Source organism: Choristoneura fumiferana, chromosome 29 (assembly GCF_025370935.1).
Source record: "Choristoneura fumiferana chromosome 29, NRCan_CFum_1, whole genome shotgun sequence".
Classification (NCBI taxonomy): Eukaryota; Metazoa; Arthropoda; class Insecta; order Lepidoptera; family Tortricidae; genus Choristoneura; species Choristoneura fumiferana.
Window position 1 is genome coordinate 11,424,236 of NC_133500.1, and position 20,806 is coordinate 11,445,041.

The 20,806-nt window shown below is 38.2% G+C and overlaps 1 protein-coding gene across 2 annotated transcripts in view; it reads left to right on the top strand.

The window, feature by feature from the left end:
- stum (mechanosensory transduction mediator stumble) overlaps window positions 1-20,806 on the top strand; it is an 82,851-nt gene that overhangs the window by 46,970 nt on the left and 15,075 nt on the right. For both annotated transcript variants that reach the window (XM_074109686.1, XM_074109685.1), the window contains exons 3-4: window positions 6,390-6,523; window positions 6,975-9,426. In XM_074109686.1, the coding sequence (XP_073965787.1) occupies window positions 6,390-6,523; window positions 6,975-9,426 (2,586 nt within the window). The remainder of the gene's footprint in view (window positions 1-6,389; window positions 6,524-6,974; window positions 9,427-20,806) is intronic.

Here is a 20,806-nt window from a genome sequence, read left to right on the forward strand (position 1 = left end):
TACCTCGCACAAGCCCAAGGCCCAAACGCAAATTACACAAAGTCTCACGAGACCTCCTGTGAACATAATTTGGCTGTCTGTAATTTTTATTGTTCAGTTACGCTTTAGATTGAAGCGAATAATGTCCATTTTGCACGAAAGGACAAGGTTTTTTTTAATAAAGACTTATTTTGGTTGAGAAGTACTAGACCTTCGTTCGAACTTCGGCGAGGTTAGGCATTTGAAAAATATACAAGGTGTCTTTAAATTATTCCAGAATATCCTCCTGGGACCTGACCTTTTATAAAACACTTTTTTCCTTGGCTGCCTACGCCCTAGACGTGGTTCACCATCTCCAGCTTTGTTATTTTGGCACTTGTCTCACCGCCAGCGAGGAAACGATTGGCTATCGACTATTTTCTCGCTCAAGAAACGAACAAAAAGATATAAGATCCTGTGTGAGTAAAAGAGACACTATATTAATAGTTGATCGCTGCTGTTCACACTGTCGGCGAGAACTCGCTCTTATATCTTTGTCGCAGCGACTAGCTATAAAACTCGCTGATCTATAGATACTCGCTCAGCGATGTCAGCTTGCCGGCCGCCCCGACGAGTCGAGTGGAGCGAGTAATCGCCCGTCGCACGCGAACACTCGCTTACAGCCGAGCGACAAACTACACTCGCTTCTCGCTGCTCGCCCACTCGTTTCTAGTTACTCGCTCTACTCGCTTCTCGCTCATCGTCGGCGGTGGGACAAGTGCCTTTAGATATTATTTGAAATTCTTAAGATTATTTTTTACCAAAGACGCAAAAGAGGGGTGTTATAAGTTGACCGCTACGTGTGTCTGTCTGCCTGTCTGTCTGTGGCACCGTAGCTCTTAAAACGGCTGCACCGATTTAAATGCGGTTTTTTTATTTGAAAGCAGGTTTTTCAGCTATGGTTCTTAGACATGTTTTATCAAGATCGGTTAGGCCATTTTTGGGATATTGAACTTTGAAGTGACAAAGTCGGGGGTTTTCCATCTTTTTGTGGTTAGTTATCAATGAACCATTTTATGAAATACGTTTAGCCGTTAATTCTCGTCAAACAAACTTCATGCTTGTTAGAAGTGATTGTTGTTAGAAACCTCGTCAAGGCTCACTTCTTGACATGTTTCTTGACACTGCCTTCTTAACTCTGTCCTCAGTCTTTCTGTGTTTATTTAATTTATTTCCTAATTTCTTATCCTTTGCTCCCATTACGGCCTTTTTGACAATTTATATTGCTATTTTATGTTAGTAGTATATATGTTGTATAAGTATATTGTATATATGTATTTATATAATTATATCATTTGTATTTATTTTAATATATTGATTTTTTGTTTGTTCTTGTTTTCTGTTTCTGTTTCCGCCACCTATTTTTGTTTGACATAACCATAAGTTCTTGTACCCAAATGGTGGTCTGGAACAGATCGCTTTTAAGCGATAAGACCGCCTATGATTTATGGTGTGCAATAAAGAATGTTTGTATTGTATTGTAAGTTATTAAAGGTATCTATCTACCCATTACATCGTATCATACCTTGACCGTAACAGCAACGTGACAGGCAAAAATATATTCTTTGTATCGAAAAGTATGAGTCTGTGCCCACTAACCGCTTCGTAACCAACCGTCGCCGTCGTGTGTCATGTATGCGCTGATTTTCCGTTCCTGACACGTTCCTAATACGGTCATAGCATGATACGGGTAGTGAGTAGAGATCCTGAAAAGGTCAAGTAGAGCCGTGACTACTCTGACTCAAGAATTCAGATTAAAAACCTAATTATCCCGATAAACTCCTAAAATATCCCCGAAGAATTCGAAGGTTTGTCTAAGTACAGGAGATAACCTTTGGCTTGATACTCTAAGGGCCCAACAAAATGGCGGTCAACCAAATTATCTTCAGCAGAAGGCGGTTTTTTCACACATTATTCGGCCACGGGACAAGGCTGCCACATCCTTGAGGAGGGGGCAGACGGGCGCTGCGACGAAACTTTCGCTACGAAACGCTAATCGAAGCGATTTTTTTAGGTGCTGTTATCGAAAACCATATTAAATAGTAATGATAATGGGACAGATCCCTTTAGGTACTTATTTTCCGGCACAATAAAAGCTTCGGTTTCTTGGACTGGCCAAAACAAAAATAAGAATCTATCTATTCTTAATCTTGGCCGGCCTCTTCCGGAATATTTTTGGGGGTTTTGGGTTAGTTTGACCGGACGCCCCTGTAAGGTTTTTCATAACAAATGTTGACTTAAAGAGTAGTCACGCCGGACGCTGTACACTTTGAACATCGATCAATCATCATCATCATAGTATATTGCCGTCGGACGTCCACAAGTTGGACATGCCTCACCCATATTAAAAGGTAATGAAAAACATTTACAGTGGTGTTCCAGTCAAATGAACCCTACATGCTGAAATATCTTAATAATATAAAACAGTCGGGTTTGTTCGAACACTTATAACTCGAGAACGGCTAGACCGATTTTCATGATTTTTAATTTGATGTATTTGTCTCCGTCCCGAATAGCAGAATAACTATTAAAAGCATTGGAAAATTGACGAAAAAATTAGATAAAAGAAAAACATTTCCCATACAAAATGTTCACGAGTTTCGTAACTGTCAGTTATAGACTTATTGACAATAAGTCAGTTATTTTATATTTGCCTAGAAAAATATACACTTAAAATAATTGATATGGCAAAACAACGTTAGTTGATGGTTTGGAAATTGGACCCGCTAGATAGCGTTGTACAAACGTATGTTATCATTATCATAGTTTTAATGTGGTGTTTTTTCGGGTAGGACAACGTCTGCCGGGTCCGCTAGTTCCACAATAATTTGAAAACATCTTGTATACTAGCCACTGCCACCTCCTCCCAGAATGAGAATCCCCCGAATGGGCATTCGTTATTCGTTCATTCGTTATTAGTTCTTAAAAAGTTGTTGCTGGTATATTTTTGATGTTTCGTCAATGTAGATTTTCTTGCGATGTTTTCTTCAACGTAGAGCTCGTGCTAAGTAAATTGCAAATGTAATTTCGCTCTTGAATTTCTAAAAAAGCCTAACCTCAGACGGCTCGGACTCACGATCCTCTGCTTGAAAGACAATAGGTCAATCCACTAGGTTACATACCACGTTTACTCGTATTACATTCAGTTAATAAGATGTTAAGAGAATGAGAGAGAGAGAGAGAGACATTTATTTACACATATTCGATACACAGAAAAAACACGTTAGGAAGAAATAATAATTTAAAAAAAACATCGAATAGTATAAAAAAATTAAGCGCGCCCGTTGTCAAATTTTAAGCCTTAGATAAAAAGTTTATTGAACAATTAGTTTTAATTGCACAAATTAAGTGGAATCCGTTCCGTTACTCGCTAGGTGTCAAGGTGAATTAAAATGTCTGTTACCTTGTTAATGTTACCGGCTTAATGGTAAACGCACGAGTTTTCGTCACTGTCTCAATAATTACCATCATTATTTTTGTCATTAGTAATGGAGGTGACAGCGTGAATAATAATAATGAGCATTAATGTGTCGAGCACTGGGACGTTTGTTTTACCTGCTCTATATTGTAGATTCTCATTAATAAATGTAAAAGTAATGTAAATAATTTGTTTACTTGTATCCATATCCATATGTGTTTGTATGTTTGTATGTTTGTCCGTCTTTCACATCGAAACGGAGCCACGATTCGACGTGATTTTTGGCATAGAGATAGTTTATGAGCCAGAGAGTGACATAGGCTACTTTTTGTCCCGGAAAATGCACAGTTCCCCGACGGAACAGCGCGCGATTACCGAATTTCACGCGGGCGAAGCCGCGGGCAAAAGCTAGTTATAACATAACGTTTGTACACAGCATCAGTTATTTTCTAGTAATTCTAAGAGACTTATTATTTTCTTAATTTATCAATAAAAATTGTCATCAAATTTGGACAAATGTACAGACAGTTTTTGATTGTATTTAATATAATCTACAGTGAGCGGTCAGTCGTGAAGACCAAGGTGATCGCCTATAAGATCAGTTATTTCGCAAGTCTTAGCGAAGTAATAAACAATTCAAACATAATCAATTTAATTATTAAGTATCATTTCTGATCAAATACTAGCATTGTCTGTGTGTAATTTTTCATTAAAATATCTGGTAGCATGGTGAACGGTTAAGTTCGAAACGCGTCAGTGTAGTGTGGTGGTGGTGATAGATGGGTTAGTGTGATTTGTGTGTGTTCTTACATTGTGGAGGTGAAGGAACCGAATGAACACGCATATCTTGCATAAACATAGCTATCATAAGGTCGCGGGTGAGCAAAGAAATTGTTTCAGTTATGTTTTTATTAAATTTCGTTTTCGCCACACTTTCGAGTCGTTATTCGCCGAGCCGGCTAACCCCCGAGGTCGAACGTTCAGGCAGCCAACACGTCACCCCATGACGACGACTAATGACGGAATTGTTATTACAACAGTAATTATTTTCATGCTATTTAGGTTGTTGCGAAAAATTGGGCCGAAGAAAATAGTACATTACTGCAGAGGCCATGAATTAAGGGATTGATGGACGAGCTTGTGGTAGACATAGAGCAATCCCAGGTAGGTATAGTGCTTTTCTCAAACAATGTTGTATCTATTGTTATTTTGTACTGAAAATATTGAATAATCACGAAAGTTTAAAACGCTATAAAATACTGTCAGAACTTGAACCCATGACTCTCTACTTGAGTCTAACAACGACATTTAAGGGAGCAACGACATTCAAATTCAGGCTCGTCATCGCGTATATTGAAATTCGCCCCATGAAGCCATTACTTACCACCAGTCTGACTCACACTACTGACCACTCAAACCGTTGACTCACTGACTTTACCAACTACAAAAGTACAGCGACTTAGAAAATACTGCCTTAACATTACAAAGTCCTAAGTTACCTTCGTGTCCAAAATTGTAACCTTTGTCGGACCTAGTAGAGTAAATTTTGAACGACGATGGACGTAGAACTTTCGGCCAATCAAAAAGAAGGATAATTTGGCAGATTTGTTTCTAGACAGCTAACTTTTTTTTGGAAATTAGCTTTGAAGTGCGTGTTAGTAATTTTCTGTTTGTTTGCTAAGATAATTAAATTGTAATTTACAGGGACTTTTGTTGGAATAGCCTAGTGGTTTGAGCTATAGCCTCTCTACCTCTAGCATAGGATCGTGGGTTCGCATCCAGATTTGCACTTTTTACACGACAGATTTAACACGACCTTTACGATGAAGGAAAACATCGTGAGGAAACCTGCACAAATCTGTGAAGACCTAATTCAATGGTTTGTGTGAAGTGCCCAACCCGCACTAGGCCCGTGTGGAAACTACGGCACAAGCTCTTTCTCTCTCGTTCTGTGAGGAGACCTGTGCCCTGCAGTGGGACGTAACCTATAGGCCGAGATGTGACTTGAGATATTAGCTTTTCGCTATTTGTTATGGTAACTTCAGTGATTATTGCTTTTCACTCATCGTTAAATATTATCCTGATTTGGTAAAATGTCGATACAAACTACAAAAATATTTGACCGACCGAGCGCGAAGCCGGCCGCGCCTCCATGGAGTGCGGACTGCTTGACAACAACTGAGTGCCTACCACGAAACTCAGCTCACGAAGTTATATGGAACACTCGTCTACCCTGCGATACAGTTTGAGATTTTAAGCGACAATCGCTATTCCGAGACGTTATCATAATATTTATCGAGTCTATATTGGAATCCATACATAATAAAAATCATAATGATCATTACTTAACTCCTGATTGTTGTAAAATAAACTTAACAGAGTTCTACAGGTTGGCCATTTTAAAGTTCCTGGAAATGTTAGCTTTAGAGAATAATTATGCCAAATGTTCATTATCAAGCTTAAGAGGAGGCTCCAGCCATTAAACAATGTTATGTATGTACAAATTGTTATTGAAAAATATATATTTTTTAAATTATGACAAACATAACATTATTGCTTACAAAGTTATGGATCCCAAACGGGGCCCTATTTATCAACTCTCTGCGAACAGATCTTACGGCTCATATATGTAGAAGTACTGCGCATAAGTAATATTTTTCCATTGTATTTTATCAGAAAAGTTCTTTTTTATCACGCTCTCTCATTACATTCAGTACCCGTCGTCATCGTACAGCCGTTTTGACATTTGACACTAATTAATTATAATAAAGTGCCATATTATTGGGTATGAAAATGTCACTCATTTAATAAATACAACATTTGATTGACACTTCTAGTGCCTTCGTATTCCGATTATTTCCGATTAAGAACCGACTATTCCCGGTGGAAAAACATTATGCATTTGTAGCAAATATATCATTAATTTTACCTAACCCCTGTTTCTCCCCTCCAGAGTGGTGCCAACATCGAAGCGGAAACGCGAGTCGTCGTTCGCTATACTAGCGGAGGCGCCCGGCGCGTCCCGCCCCTCGAGCCCCCGCTCGCTGCCTGTCGAGTCTCGTACCGGACGCGTCTCCCCGTTCAAAGGTACAAGGCCTTTTACTACGAAGTCTATAGTGCCGTTTCGCACACGCTGATGCTGTTTAATAGGAGTGTGAGAGGGACGACATACGATCACTAACTACACTACTTACTTTGGCTTTAGTTGTCGCAATCAGTTTCAAAAATATATTTCTTATACATGGTGTTAAAGGAATCCTGTACGATAGTTTATTCACCATTAAGGCTGCTGATTACTAATACGATACAATTGGAAAAGTTTTTATACCTACGAAAAAGAAAAAAAACTTTTGCATGTAAGTTAAGTCTCGAGAAAACTTTATTCTATACAAAACTTTTTATTTTATTTTCGAATTTCTGTTTTTCCATCTGTATCGTATCGTTTTAGTAATCACAATCAGTAGCTTTAATGTGGGTTAAATTATCTTACAGGATTTTTTTACATCATGTATTGTAATAATTGTATTTTTCTGTTCAGGCAGAGGCTTCAGAGAAGAGACGTCCAGGCACAACACCCCAAAAACCTCAGCAGCCAACTCAAGAGCCAACTCTCCTCCGCGGAGACGAACTAACTCCCTATCTAAGATAGACAAAATGGCCACCGCCACCCTCCCTCCACCCTTTCCCCTGCTCAGGCCGCACTCCCCCCGCAACTTCCTAAAAGAAAACAAAGAAGAAGTCAGAGAATTAAGTGAGCTGAACAGAGAAAAGCACGAGGCAGAAGAAGAACAGAAAAGAATTGAAGAAGAAGGAGCGATACTAAAAGAAATGGGCATTTTGGATAAAAACGCTAGTGCTGATGTCGTTAGAAGCGTCGTTGGCTCTAGAGCGGCGTCCAGATGTAATTCACCAAGTAAAATTAATTTGAAAAGTAGATCCAGTTCGCCGGTAGCAATTTTACATTATGAAAATATTCCGACTGGCAGCAAAGATTTTGTCAATCCCAACGATGGGCTAGCTAAACCTGTGACACACGTGTCGAGAATCAGAGCAGTATCACGGTCGCAGCCTCAGTCCAATAATGGCTCTCCGCAGCATTCTAAAATCCCTAAAAGGCAAAGTTCTGTGTCCCCCAAACGGACAGTTACATTAAGAGATGTGTCAAGCTCACGGAAACCTGTCGAAAACAACCTGAACAGAAGCCAGAGGTTCATTTCGAATAGCACAAGCAGTATCCATGAAACTATAAGAATAGGAGGAGGAACACATGATAAAAGAAATATGAGCAAAAGCACACAGCATTTGACCATCGCTCCTGCTGTCATTAAAGGGAAACCTCCTATCTCTCCCGGACGAGGAGGTCCTCCTCCCTCCAACAGGTCTATCAACGCTAAAAGACTCTCACCCATCGTTGGGACTCCTAACAAAAGCCCCGACGACCTGAAGCCAAGCTCCGCCAAAACGCCAAAACCTTCCCCATTAGCCAAGAAACCAATCAAAACTGCCGGCAACACGCCTGCTACATCTAGATTGAATTCTAGACAGCCTAGCAGAACAGTTAGCAGAGACCAGAGTCCAGAAAAGAGACGGCCACTCACTAAAATCTCCACTTCTTCTAAACCACCAACCAGGCCTGCGCAGGGCAAGCCTGTGAACAGATCTTCAAGCACTCGACTTGCTCAAAAACCCAGTGTTCCCAAAACGGATGTCAAAAAACCTATCAATCGTACTAATAGCATGAAAAGTCTAGTAAGGACACCGAGCACAAAAACCTTAAATGAAAAACCACCTTTACTGAAAAAAGATAGCAGAAAAGATATCAAAGTTAAAGCTCAATCGACAACGAAGCTAAACGAAATTGGTACGAAAATAGAAACTGTAGTAGAAGAAAACAAATCAGAAAAAGCAAAAAAATCAGCTACAAAAGAAAAAACGAAAGATAAGAAAGAAGAACCTAAAATTGAACCGGTTGTTACTGATGATAAAGCTGGAGCTAAAGATGAAGTAACAACACAGGATAATGAGACTCAATATGACAAAATAGTAAATGAAAATGGTGAAATTGTACTTTTGACGAAAAAAAGTGTTATTTCTATGACGACAGCAGCTATAACTGCTCAACCCTTAGAAGTAGTTACTAAAGTTACAAACCAGCTGCCAGCAGCATTAGAAAAAGCGAGAGAAAAGGCTATTTTTGAAAGACTCAGCTCTAAGGATTCTTTAGCGCCTAAAGCTGAAGAAAAAGAAGTTGAACCAGAGAAAGAAAAAGACAAGGAAAAAGATAAAGATAAAGAAAAACCGAAAGAAAAGGCAGAAGATAAAGATTCAAAAGACGTAGAAGAAAAACATGATGACAAAAAAGCAGCAAAGCCTGCTAAAACTGAGAAAAGTTCAGTATTTCTGGAAGATAATATCAAGCTAAAGCCCTTGCTCCCACCGTACAGTAATCCTCAGGTAGAGCGAGTAAGACAGAAAATAGATGACATTCTCAAATCTCCAGAAGTGTCGACGGAAAACATACTCGCAGCATCTTTGGAAGCTAGAGAATCTAGAAGTAAAATTAAAAGTGCGATTAATAAAACTAAAGATAGCTTAAAGGAAACCAAAAACGATATCGCTGCAAAAGGCACTGATATCAAGGATCAAGCAGCTAAAGAAAGTGATAAAGCTGTTACTGAAATACGATCTGAAGCAACGAAAATCGTTGACAGTATTATAACTCCAGTAGAAGAACCTAAAAAACCCGAAGTACCTGACAAACTTGATGAACCGAAGAAAACTATAGAACCTATCGTAATGGTTGTCAATGAGAAGAAAAACGGGCCAACTAAACGTGAAGTGGCCGAGAAAATAAACGAGACGTTAGTAAAAGGGGAACCGGAAGTTGAAGTGCAAAGTTCAAACGTTTCTTCTCCCGGAGACAAAATGGCGGTGCAAAACAAGATGGCCGATGGGAATGATTCCGACAAGTCTGCGCAGAGCAATGGCGGGTGAGTGTTAAATGTTTCTAAATATTTTCTCATCTGTTTTCATAAGCACAACTTATGCTGATTTAAATAATAAAACATAATATTGAAAAGAGAAAAAAGAAAGAGGAAAATGAATTCAGTTAAAAACTGGATTTAGTTGTTTTTTTTTTTCAATCTAAATTCTCTATATAGAAAGCATACTTGCATGCGACGTCACATCACATGTAAGGAGTAAGGACGTCTTTCTCCGTCTAACCTTGATTTTCAAACTTTTACAATACAATACAATACAATAACTCTTTATTGCACACCAATACAGTAAACAGTACAGAGAACACAAGTATATACATAGAGATTTTCTAAGGTAAGCAATAGGCGGCCTTATCGCTTCAGAGCGATCTCTTCCAGCAACCTTTACAATGGACAGAAATAAGGAATACAGTTTAGCAGGTGGTGCAATTTACAGTAGATTAGAGCTGTATCAAGAATACATAAAACTAACACATACAATACACATACACAACAAATCTAAACAGATAGATAGGTAGATAGATACCATAACAACACATAAATAAGCTAACTATAACATTCATACGCAAGATGACAGGTAGTGCTCCTAAGCATAGACTTAAAGATAAAACTCTGTTATATGTAAAAAAAACTTAAAAAATGATTTTCTCTTCAATAATAACACGCATAGTCGGGTTTGAAGTTATAAAATCAAAACAAAATAGTCAAATAATGTGTGTCAGAAAAAAAAGACTTGTAACAGTATTAAAAATACCATCTTCAGCTAGAAGACGTCCACTGTCGAACAAACTCTCTTAGGACGCCACTTGCATCCACCGGTTCCCCGCAAAAATTATACCATTACTTTATTCTGCGTGCGATCTATTACGCCATAAGAAAGCATTCCCAAGAGAAGGTTTCTCTTCCATTAGTAGTGAAAATTCCCGAGTGGGTTACCAGCAGTATTGTCTATGGTATCGTTTTCATCGAGACGTTTACGCTTTTGCTCTGTGGTTTTGGTCCGGTGGATATCGTAAAAGCAAGTACTTAAGTATTTTAAGTTAAGGATAGTTAGCTTATGTGAATTGTTATAATTTCTGTTTCTTCGTAAATTTCGCGCAGAGTCTTTGATCATGTGGCTTTCAATCCAGAGCTACGATTGTTCTGCTTCTTTTTAAAAATATAACCAGTATTAATTTCATTTTTGACTTACAAATTAAATTTATTTTCAATATATGCTAATGATACAATACCAAATTGACGGTACATTGATATGTTTTAAAAATTATTATGTGTTGCATGTGGTAAAAATGATTCAAAGGCCCCCGTACCAAGAGACAGCGATAACACCGCCATGTCCGATACACTGATTTAATAAATGATCTAAATTTAAGTTTTTTCAAAATGTGAGTAGAATCGAACCTTGAATTGAAAGCTCCATGGTCAGACACATCCTGAATGTATAAATATTATTTATAGAATGCTTCGTTGTTGATTTCGCTGACAAAAGAGTTTAATCTATATAGGTAGGTGCCAAGTTAGGTGTAGAAAATCTTGAAATTTTAGTAGTAGTTCCCACGCGGGCCAGTGCGGATTGGTAACTTGACACACTCCATTGAATTGCCTCGCCAGTATGTCCTGGTTTCCTCACGATGTTTTCCTTCACCGTTAAGGTCGTGGTACATTTCAAATGTAATTTCGCACATGAATTTCGAAAAAGTCACAAGTTGCGAGCCCTGCAGGTTTGAAGCCACAATCCTCTGATGGGAGGCCTTGTGTCTACAAACAATCAAAATAATCAACATTTTATTAAGGATCAACTTGTATTTAACTTTTTAATACTTATGCAAGGTAACATTAAACTTATTAGGTAAACTCATCGTTATGCCAGTTGACATTATGGGTATCTATTAAGTTATGCGAATTAATATATAATCGTGCAAAATGACGTTATGCCAATTTGAATTAGGAATATTACGTTTTTTATACCGGGTATGGCCTGTAATACGAGCAAAAAATTAAAACATAGATCTTCCTCGTACATCTGAACAACATTAGTTCAGCGACTTTTAAAAATAATGGAGTCTTTGAATTTTCCTTTTTTCATACAAATTAAATACTGCTATCAATGTACGCCATCCTAGAACACAACTGACGTCGCCTGTCACGCTACAAACATCAAGCATTTTGCTTGACATTGCTTCTTCGAATAAACTTAAAAGTGTACTTAATAAAAATTTAAAAACTAATTATTTTTAAAAGTCGCTGAACTAATGTTGTTCAGTTTGAGGAGTATGATCTATGTTTTAAATTATTTGCTCATATCACAGGCCACACCCGGTATGATGAAAAGCAATCACCGCAACCCCTATAACATAAGTTGAGTTACGGATGCGTTACTGGCCCTTTGATAATTAAATTATTATAGACCCCAATGTGAAGCCGTGGTGGCCTAGTGGTTTGACCTATCGCCTCTCAAGCAGAGGGTCGTGGGTTCAAACCCCGTCTCGCACCTCGTGAGTTTTTCGAAATTCATGTGCGGAGTTACATTTGAAATTTACCACGAGCTTTGCGGTGAAGGAAAACATCGTGAGGAAACCTGCACAAACCTGCGAAGCAATTCAATGGTGTGTGTGAAGTTCCCAATCCGCACTGGGCCCGCGTGGGAACTATGGCCCAAGCCCTCTTGTTCTGAGAGGAGGCCTGTGCCCAGCAGTGGGACGTATATAGGCTGGGATGATGATGATGAGACCCCAATGTGTGATTGGGATTTAGGTTTTAGTGGGCGTCGACGACTCTGAATATATTTAATTGAAATTGGGAAAGGAGCGCAAATCAGACACCAGCCATGTTCGATCAAAGACTCTTTTTATTTTTTAAATCATTCCATACCACAGACAATGATACACCCAAGTTCCAAAAAGACAAGGAAGTACGGTCCTTGCACCATTCAGCTTTTAAGAAAATACTAATTAGCCCGTAGTTAGTCCACTCTAGTGGGTAGTTTACAAGTGGTACCGCAGTGGAGCGTGGCGTGACCGCCCGCCATTTGCATTTTTAGCTTAGGGCTGCCCCGTGGCTCTAAGTAGTTAGGCTTTTTAAATCAGCTTCGAAAGAAGGAGGTTAAACTCATCACTATCGCCTTTAGCCTATACAATTCTTTAGATTGCTTCAGAATATTTCAGTATTCAGTATTTATTTAATTGCAATATTTCTTATAATAATAATAAAAATATGTGCGATTCCAGGCTCGAACCTACGGCCTTCTGCGTGAGAGGCCGTAAAGATCTACTTCATTCATGCAAAAATAAACAATAATTGATTATTGAAAAACTAAAAAGCCGGCCAAGAGCGTGTCAGACACTATAATATTTATATATTATATATAATAAATATTTTTTAAGGGTTTTTTTATTTTTTAGGTACGGAATCTTCCAAGCTTAGGTATATTATTATACAATTGTAGGCTGCTAATTACTCTTAAACTACCTACTAATATTTTTTAAGCAAACTTAGCCGTTATATAGTGTTAGACGAGAAAAAAAATCATAATTAAAATACCACAAACGGGACTTATCACGCTAAACACACGAGTAATATTAACATCCACGTTACGACCACATTACAGTGGCCGTGGTCACGAGTAGACTTAAGTGTGGGGTGTCAAGTCTGCCTAGCAGCGCGAGTCCTTCGAACTACCCGCACTTGACCACAAATAGTACCGGCACTCGTTTCTCGAACTACCCGCACTTGGTCATTTTTATTTGTCACCTCATCACACCTCCGGTCGTCCCTCCGAACAGTCATCCCGACGCCGACACTTATTTGTAACAGGATTCCACGAAGATGAAAGCTTATAAGCATTCATATCCATCGTCCGGTTGACCATTGGTAGCACCATTCTTGAGTAGAAATGACGTTCCGTGGAGAGAATTTTGGGATTGTAAAACACCTTTGCTTCGGGAGTTAAAAAGTGCAATAAGCAAAAGCTTACATGTGTCAGAATTTTAATTTTTACTAAAACTTATTAGGTACAGTTCTTGATATAATAATAAAACCATTTATTTCGGGCAACACGTTATAATGGTCGTTTGAGGGTAGCGACGAAGACGATACATTCAAAAATCCCGAATTCGTTTTTTTTGTGTGTCTTTTTATGTATTTTTTGTGTAAGTACAATTTGAATTGTACAGTGCATTGGTTTTTGACTGTAATGCTGATTTTTTTTATAAATATAGGTAGGCGCGAATCTAGCTAGGCTCTGTGCTAAAATTGTACTTATGGTCTATTCTATGTATTATTAAATTTTATAGTTGTCAAGTTCATTGTTGGCGTTTACTTTGAACTCATCTAAATGGTGCTGCATCTAAATCATGCTGAGTTGAGACCATTTCGTGACAAAGTTTGTCTCTATTTCCGTGTTTCCTTTTTCTTTGCTTTGTAAAGGCCACGAATAAATGTTTTTCTTTATTTCTTTAATCTGTGGTGATAGCTAGCCGGACAGACAGACAGCCTTAGTAATCCCGTCCGAACCATTTCGGTAAGGAACCCTAGAAAACGCCGCAATTTTCCTAAATTAACTCAATTTCGCGTAACTCGTTCAATGGCCGTCTATTACTGGCTGATACACTTTTAATTTCCGTTGCGTAGAGCCAGGGGGGGGCGGATATCCCGTAACTGTCCTACTTATTTATATCAGCCAGCGGTTAAAACCAAATTAAATAAAAAGTATGGACGGAATTTTGCGAAGGGCATTTCTATCGTCACCGTTATGTTTGGGGTATCAAATAAAATCTATTATCCTTTTTCAAATTTCGGGATTTTATCACTATCTCGTGTTGGAATATCAGAATAAAAATTAGCTTGTGTGTTATTCCAAATCTTCTGCTATGGTATATACTCGTAACATACCAAATTTAATTTTCTCTGCTGGTTACTCACAAACTTTTACATTTTGTAGTTTTAGTCAGATTGGCGCAGAAAACTCTTTTACATGTCTTTTTTAGGGTTCCATACCCAAAGGGTAAAAAAAGAAACCCTAATTACTAAGACTTCGCTGTCTGTCCGTCCGTCCGTCCGTCTGTCACCAGGCTGTATCTCATGAACCGTGATAGTTAGACAGTTGAAATTTTCACAGATCATGTATAACTGTGGCTGCTAGAACAACAAATACTAAAAACAAGATAAAATAAATATTTAATCGGGGCTCCCATACGACAAACGTGATTTGTTATCGTATTTTGCTAATGTCTAATGAATGTTGTATAGATGGTACGGAACCCTTCGTGCGCGAGTCGGACTCGCACTTGGCCAGTTTTATTTAGTCTACCAGTACTTTTGGAAAGACCAAGATTACCAAAAAGAATACGTAAATAAAATTGCAGAAAGTATTTTATTTTAAAAACAACAATATCTAGCTCGTAAGTTGCTACTTAAGCACTAGGTATTTAAAAATTCAAATTCAAATTCATATCATTTATTCAGTAAATAGGCTGCAATGGGCACTTTTACACGTCATTTTTTAAACTACCAGCGCTTTGGGAAGTCCATCATTGCCAAGAAGAATGCGCCGCAAGAAACTTGGCAGAAAGTCATTTTTTCGACCTAAAATAATTACAAATAAAATACTTAAAAACTACAGTATACAATGAAATAAAAAAAAATACAAAATCATAATAATAATAATAATACAGGGATAGTAAAATACTAACAAATTTTTTGAACATGAAACTACCGTGAGATATCATTTAAAAATTTGATTGTTTAGCCAATCCCTCGCGTTACATAATATTCAGACAAATATGCCGTGACTTTGCTTAGAAGGCTTTTATTTATATAATTAACACCGTGTACTTAAAATTAATAATCAGGGGGGCTACTAAGAAAATCGAAAATCAAAGTTTGTATCGTACTACCGTCCTACTCACTCGGGACGGCAAAACACGAAGTTCGAATTTTGCACCTCATTCATATACTTCGTTTTCTCAGCATAAGAAAGAAGGTAAGCGATCTTGACGTGTCTTTTTATTGAAAAACACTTTTGAAATGGCCGTGGTGGTCTAGTGGTTTGACCTATCGCCTCTCAAGCAGAGGGTCGTGGGTTCAAACCCCGGCTCGCATCTCTGAGTTTTTCGAAATTCATGTGCGGAATTACATTTGAAATTTACCACGAGCTTTGCGGTGAAGGAAAACATCGTGAGGAAACCTGCACAACCTGCGAAGCAATTCAATGGTGCGTGTGAAGTTCCAATCCGAACTGGGCCCGCGTGGAACTATGGCCCAAGCCCTCTTGTTCTGAGAGGAGGCCTGTGCCCATCAGTGGGACGTATATAGGCTGGGATGACTTTTGAAAAATAAGTCACAGCAAATATGTAGCAATTAGCAAGGACATATGATCATTTACATGCTTTTGGTATCATAAGTAATAGTTACGGTTTTTTATAAAACGTTTTTCGATAAAAAGACTCGTGAAGGTGTTTACCCTATTTCTAATGGTAAAAAACGAAGAATAATATAGAGCCAGTAGATTCGTTTTCCTGGTTGACAACCCTGGCCAGTCGCGAGTGCTGGCATTTTTACTACAACCTACTTACAGTTTGCAACGATATATCTTTCAGAAACGTGTAAACAAATGATAAAAGTTCGTCTGGTGCTTTCTATCATAATTCATAAAATAAATAAATATTATGCACAAACCGACACCAATTTTCTAAACCCAAACTAAGCAAAGCTTGTACTATGGGCTATAAACGTCCAAGACTCTCGAACAGGGATGGGGAAACTGCGGCCCGCGGCCCATCTCCGGCCCGCGAAGGCTTGAAATCCGGCCCGCGACCATCAAGCAAAAAATCAAGAGAAGATTTCGTATTGTTACAAAATTTCATTCTCATTGGCAATGCCCTAATTAGTGTTTCAGAAAATACATATCAATATTTTTATTTCAGTAAATAACATAGCCAAAAATGCAACAACTTCGTTAGTATAATATTGGCACGCGAAGGAAAAAGTTTCCGCATCCCGGCTCTAGAACAAATATTCGTATTATTCATATAAAATATCTGTCCCGCCCGACCGGGGATCGAACCCTGGACCTCAAGCTTCATAGTACGACACGTATAATTGAAGTCCACAAGAGTAAATATCGATATTTTGTAGGTATCGGAACATCACTATTTCTGCATCTCGCGTTCCTGCCCTAATACTAGTGCAAAATTCAAATTCAAAATTCAAAATTCAAATGATTTATTCAGTAAATAGGCCGCAATGGGCACTTTTACACGTCCTTTTTTAAACTACCAGCGCTTTCGGAAAGACCATCATTGCCAAGAAGAATGCGCCGCAAGAAACTTCGAATCTTGAAAATTCTAACTTCGAATCTTGCCGTCCCGATGACGCTAATATTATTAATTTAATGGACGGAACGATACCAACTTCGAATTTCGTAGTAGCCCCCCTGTCATATGTAAATGCTTCGCGCCACGCATTGTGCATCTGTGCCTTATTGCGTTTTGTTTAAGAACTAAGATCGCATCTGCAAACTCTCATTGACCGATGGATACTTTGACTGTCGCTACCATATTTAATGGAGTTCGAGTAGGTAATGAACCCTTAAAACTAATAATACCTTACATCAGGTGTTTTCAATCTTTTGGTTTTAACGGCACACTTTTCGTTCATCAAAATTTTCTCGGCACACCAGTACACACCAAAAAATAGCCAAAGCCCGTCGGACGCCAGTAGAAGGCTCCGAACAATATACCCATACTTAATAATGCATAACGGACAGCAGAGGCTTATGTATAGGGTCTAGTTGACACCTACTACTGCTGCTTTTTGGGATACGAAACACCAAAAAGCTAACCAGCTCAAAAATTCTTTGTCCTGTACCTAAGGGGTCCCGACTGTTAAGCGACTTTAAATAAGCAACAAAAAGTTGGAAAACCGCTGACTTTGTAATTTTAACGTTCAATATCTCAAAAACGGCTGAACCTATTTTGATAAAACTTGTCTAAGAACCATCGCCAGAAAACCTGTTTTCAAATAAAAAAACCGCATTCAAATCGGTCCACCCGTTTAAGAGCTACGGTGCCACAGACAAACACACAGACAGCGGTTAAACTTATAACACCCAAACAATTATAAGTTAATGATTATATCATGGACAGGGATATTTGGAAATAATTCCGATCCGCATTAGCGATCCCTTCAAATAGCGAACCTACTGTGTTAAAAATAAAGTTGTGTTAAATACTTGTGATGTATACATATCATTTAATAATATTGTAAATCTGTTTTAAAAAAAAATATATATGTACCTCGTTGAGTTTCTTGCCGGATTTTTCCGAACCGGTGGTAGATTTTTTTGACATTCATAAGTGCTTGTTATAGACTAAATTGAATAAAGATATTTTGACTTTGACTTTGACTTTGACCCCTCTTTTTGCGTCGGCGGTTAAAAATAGCTATTCATGATTTCAATACACTTCATGGCAATCTCGGCACACCTGAAGGCTCCTGAAGGAGTTTTGGATGAAAACGTCTGCCTTACATAATCGATGTCAGAGTTAAAATTTGTTCCTAAATAAATTGTCTGCTCTCTCTTTCTTAATCGCCACTCTGTTGACAAAGTGGTTGTAGTCGTCCGTTGAGCATCAGGAGTTAACTTTTATGACTTTCTTGGTTTTCCTGGCCTTCTACACCACTCAGGAGTTCGTAGTTGGCAATAGAGAGCGCTGCTGCCCACTTTTCCTTGTCTCTTAGTTGCCTTTGTGCTACACCCACGGGAAGAGATGGGCCCGTCTTATTCTAAAACCGGAGACTAATTTACTTAACTACTTACATACTATACTAATTACTAAATAAATAGGACCAAAGCAAATTCTTTACTTTTCTTTATTACTGCTGTAATTACCCTATAGAACTCATAATTTAAACAATGAAATGTATTTTTGTCGGGGGTAAAAAAAACACAAAATTTGTTTTTAATTCCACCGTCACAATGAAAGTGCTTCGAGCCGGACTGGATATAATCTCAAGTAACACGCGAGAAACTAGCTATACGTTACTTGGCACTCAATATAACGAAGAAATTGGTAGCAGTCCGCCTTTGGTCGGCGCACACCCCACTCGCACAAAATGCGGCGCTTAAATCCGTAAAAAACAACAATTTTATTACAAAATCATGTGCAATAACAAAACGCAAAAATGTGACGTCGACGCGCGCGTTTTAAAAAATCAAAACGTCAAGTAGTGCTGCCAAAACCACAATGATACCATCGATAGTGTAGTTTTTTTTTTAATTATGATACACAACAGAACCGTGTACATTCTGCCAAATGAGCTTCTACCAAAGCGGTACGGGAATGACAACGGGTAAAATTGTATTTGTATCCATTGTATTAGTTTATGTATTCATTTTGTTTTTGAATATATTAAGCCGTTTCATGTATGTCGGGCGGAACATGTGACCTTAATAATGCCTCTACAAATAAATGGCACACATTAATTCTAATGGTTCGAATTCTTTGTTACGTACTTGCTTAAACCATGACCTAAGTCGCATTTAACAGCGTTAATGCCAAAAGAAATACAAATTCAACGAATTTTAGTTTCCTTTTATAATGTCAAACCGAAATAAAATTGTAGAGGTATCTAGCTTCGGGTACCTACTGTGTCCAAGACTAGCTGTAACCCGCGTTATCTTACGATTTTTACGGGGTAAAAATTATCCAATGTCCTTCTCAAGGTCTCAAACTATTTCCATACCAGCTTTTGCCACGATTAGTTTAATATTTTAGGCGTGAAAGGGTAACAAGCTAACATATTCAATTCATTTTCGCATTTACATTATACATAATATTAATAAGACTTGAATATTAGTGAGAGGCCGTGGTGGCCTAGTGGTTTGACCTATCGCCGCTCAAGCAGAGGGTCGTGAGTTCAAACCCCGGCTCGCACCTCTGAGTTTTTCGAAATCCATGTGCGGAATTACATTTGAAATTTACCACGAGCTTTGCGGTGAAGGAAAACATCGTGAGGAAACCTGCACAAACCTGCGAAGCGATTCAATGGTGCGTGTGAAGTTCCCAATCCGCACTGGGCCCGCGTGGGAACTATGGCCCAAGCCCTCTTGTTCTGAGAGGAGGCCTGTGCCCAGCAGTGGGACGTATATAGGCTGGGATGATGATTAGTGAGATTAGGATTAGGTAGAGCGTACTTTAGAGATGCATACCGCGTAAATATCCTACCTATTTATAAAATTTCCAACAATGATATGCATTAGGAATAAAAAAAAACAATGATCCACTGCACGATGTATCACTAAATTTCGAGTAACTACTGCCAATGACTTTTTGAATGACTGGACTTCATTAGTCCAGTACTACTTCCATTTGAGCAATAGCTCTATGTTTTGGCTGTCATAGTCTTTCCAGCCATGTTCTTGCCAAGTAAAGAGATCTATCCCTTTCAATCTAGTGCGAGAGGGACAGAAGCTGTTTAGAAAATGGGTTAAGGTTTATGCTATGCTGGACTTAATAATAAGTATATGTCAATAGGTATTCATAAACTAAACGTATGTGTGTTTTTTGTTTTACGCATAAAACATTACGTTGCAAACAGACGAAAACAAATTAGATAAATTTCATTTGACACTTGACTTGAGACCCATTCTAGATCATTCTAGGTGTCAAGTCAAGTGTCCCAAAGTAAGTAGCTTGTGTTATGGGTATAGGCAATGGATAAATTTACTTAAGTACCGAAATATATAGATAGATACTTTAAATACCAAAGACTGGAGAATGAACATTCGTATTCGTATTTTTCATACAAATATCTGCCCCGACCGGGGATCGAACCCGGACTCTATCGCACATAATTTTAAAATACAAAATTAGGATAGAAAGTAGTACATACGACGGCTAACTGATGCCTGATGAGGGATATCTTACAGATAACCTGGTTAATAGTATTGTAAGATTACGTTCAATGATCGATCAACTCCAAAACATATCTTTATTTTTGCATCATCAATGATTTCACAATCAGCCACATAAACATGAACAAAAAATGTCTTCAAATCTAAATAACAGCATTTATTTTCCAAATTCTAGCTTCCCCGGCCAATCCAAGCTGCAAAGGTAAACTGAAACGCATGTTCGCCGTACAGGCGCACGAGTGCACCAAACTAAACGAAAACACTAAAAGAACAGATCTAAACTGCAACTGCAATCATACTTTTAAAAAAATACCACAAACTTTACTAAAAAACAATTAAATCTGATATCAGAAACAAGTGCGCTTTTAAGCACTCGCTTCGCTCGTTTAAGTTGAATACTCGATTTTTTTGTACAGCAGAACGTTTCTAGATTTTTAAAATATAAAATTAAACTTT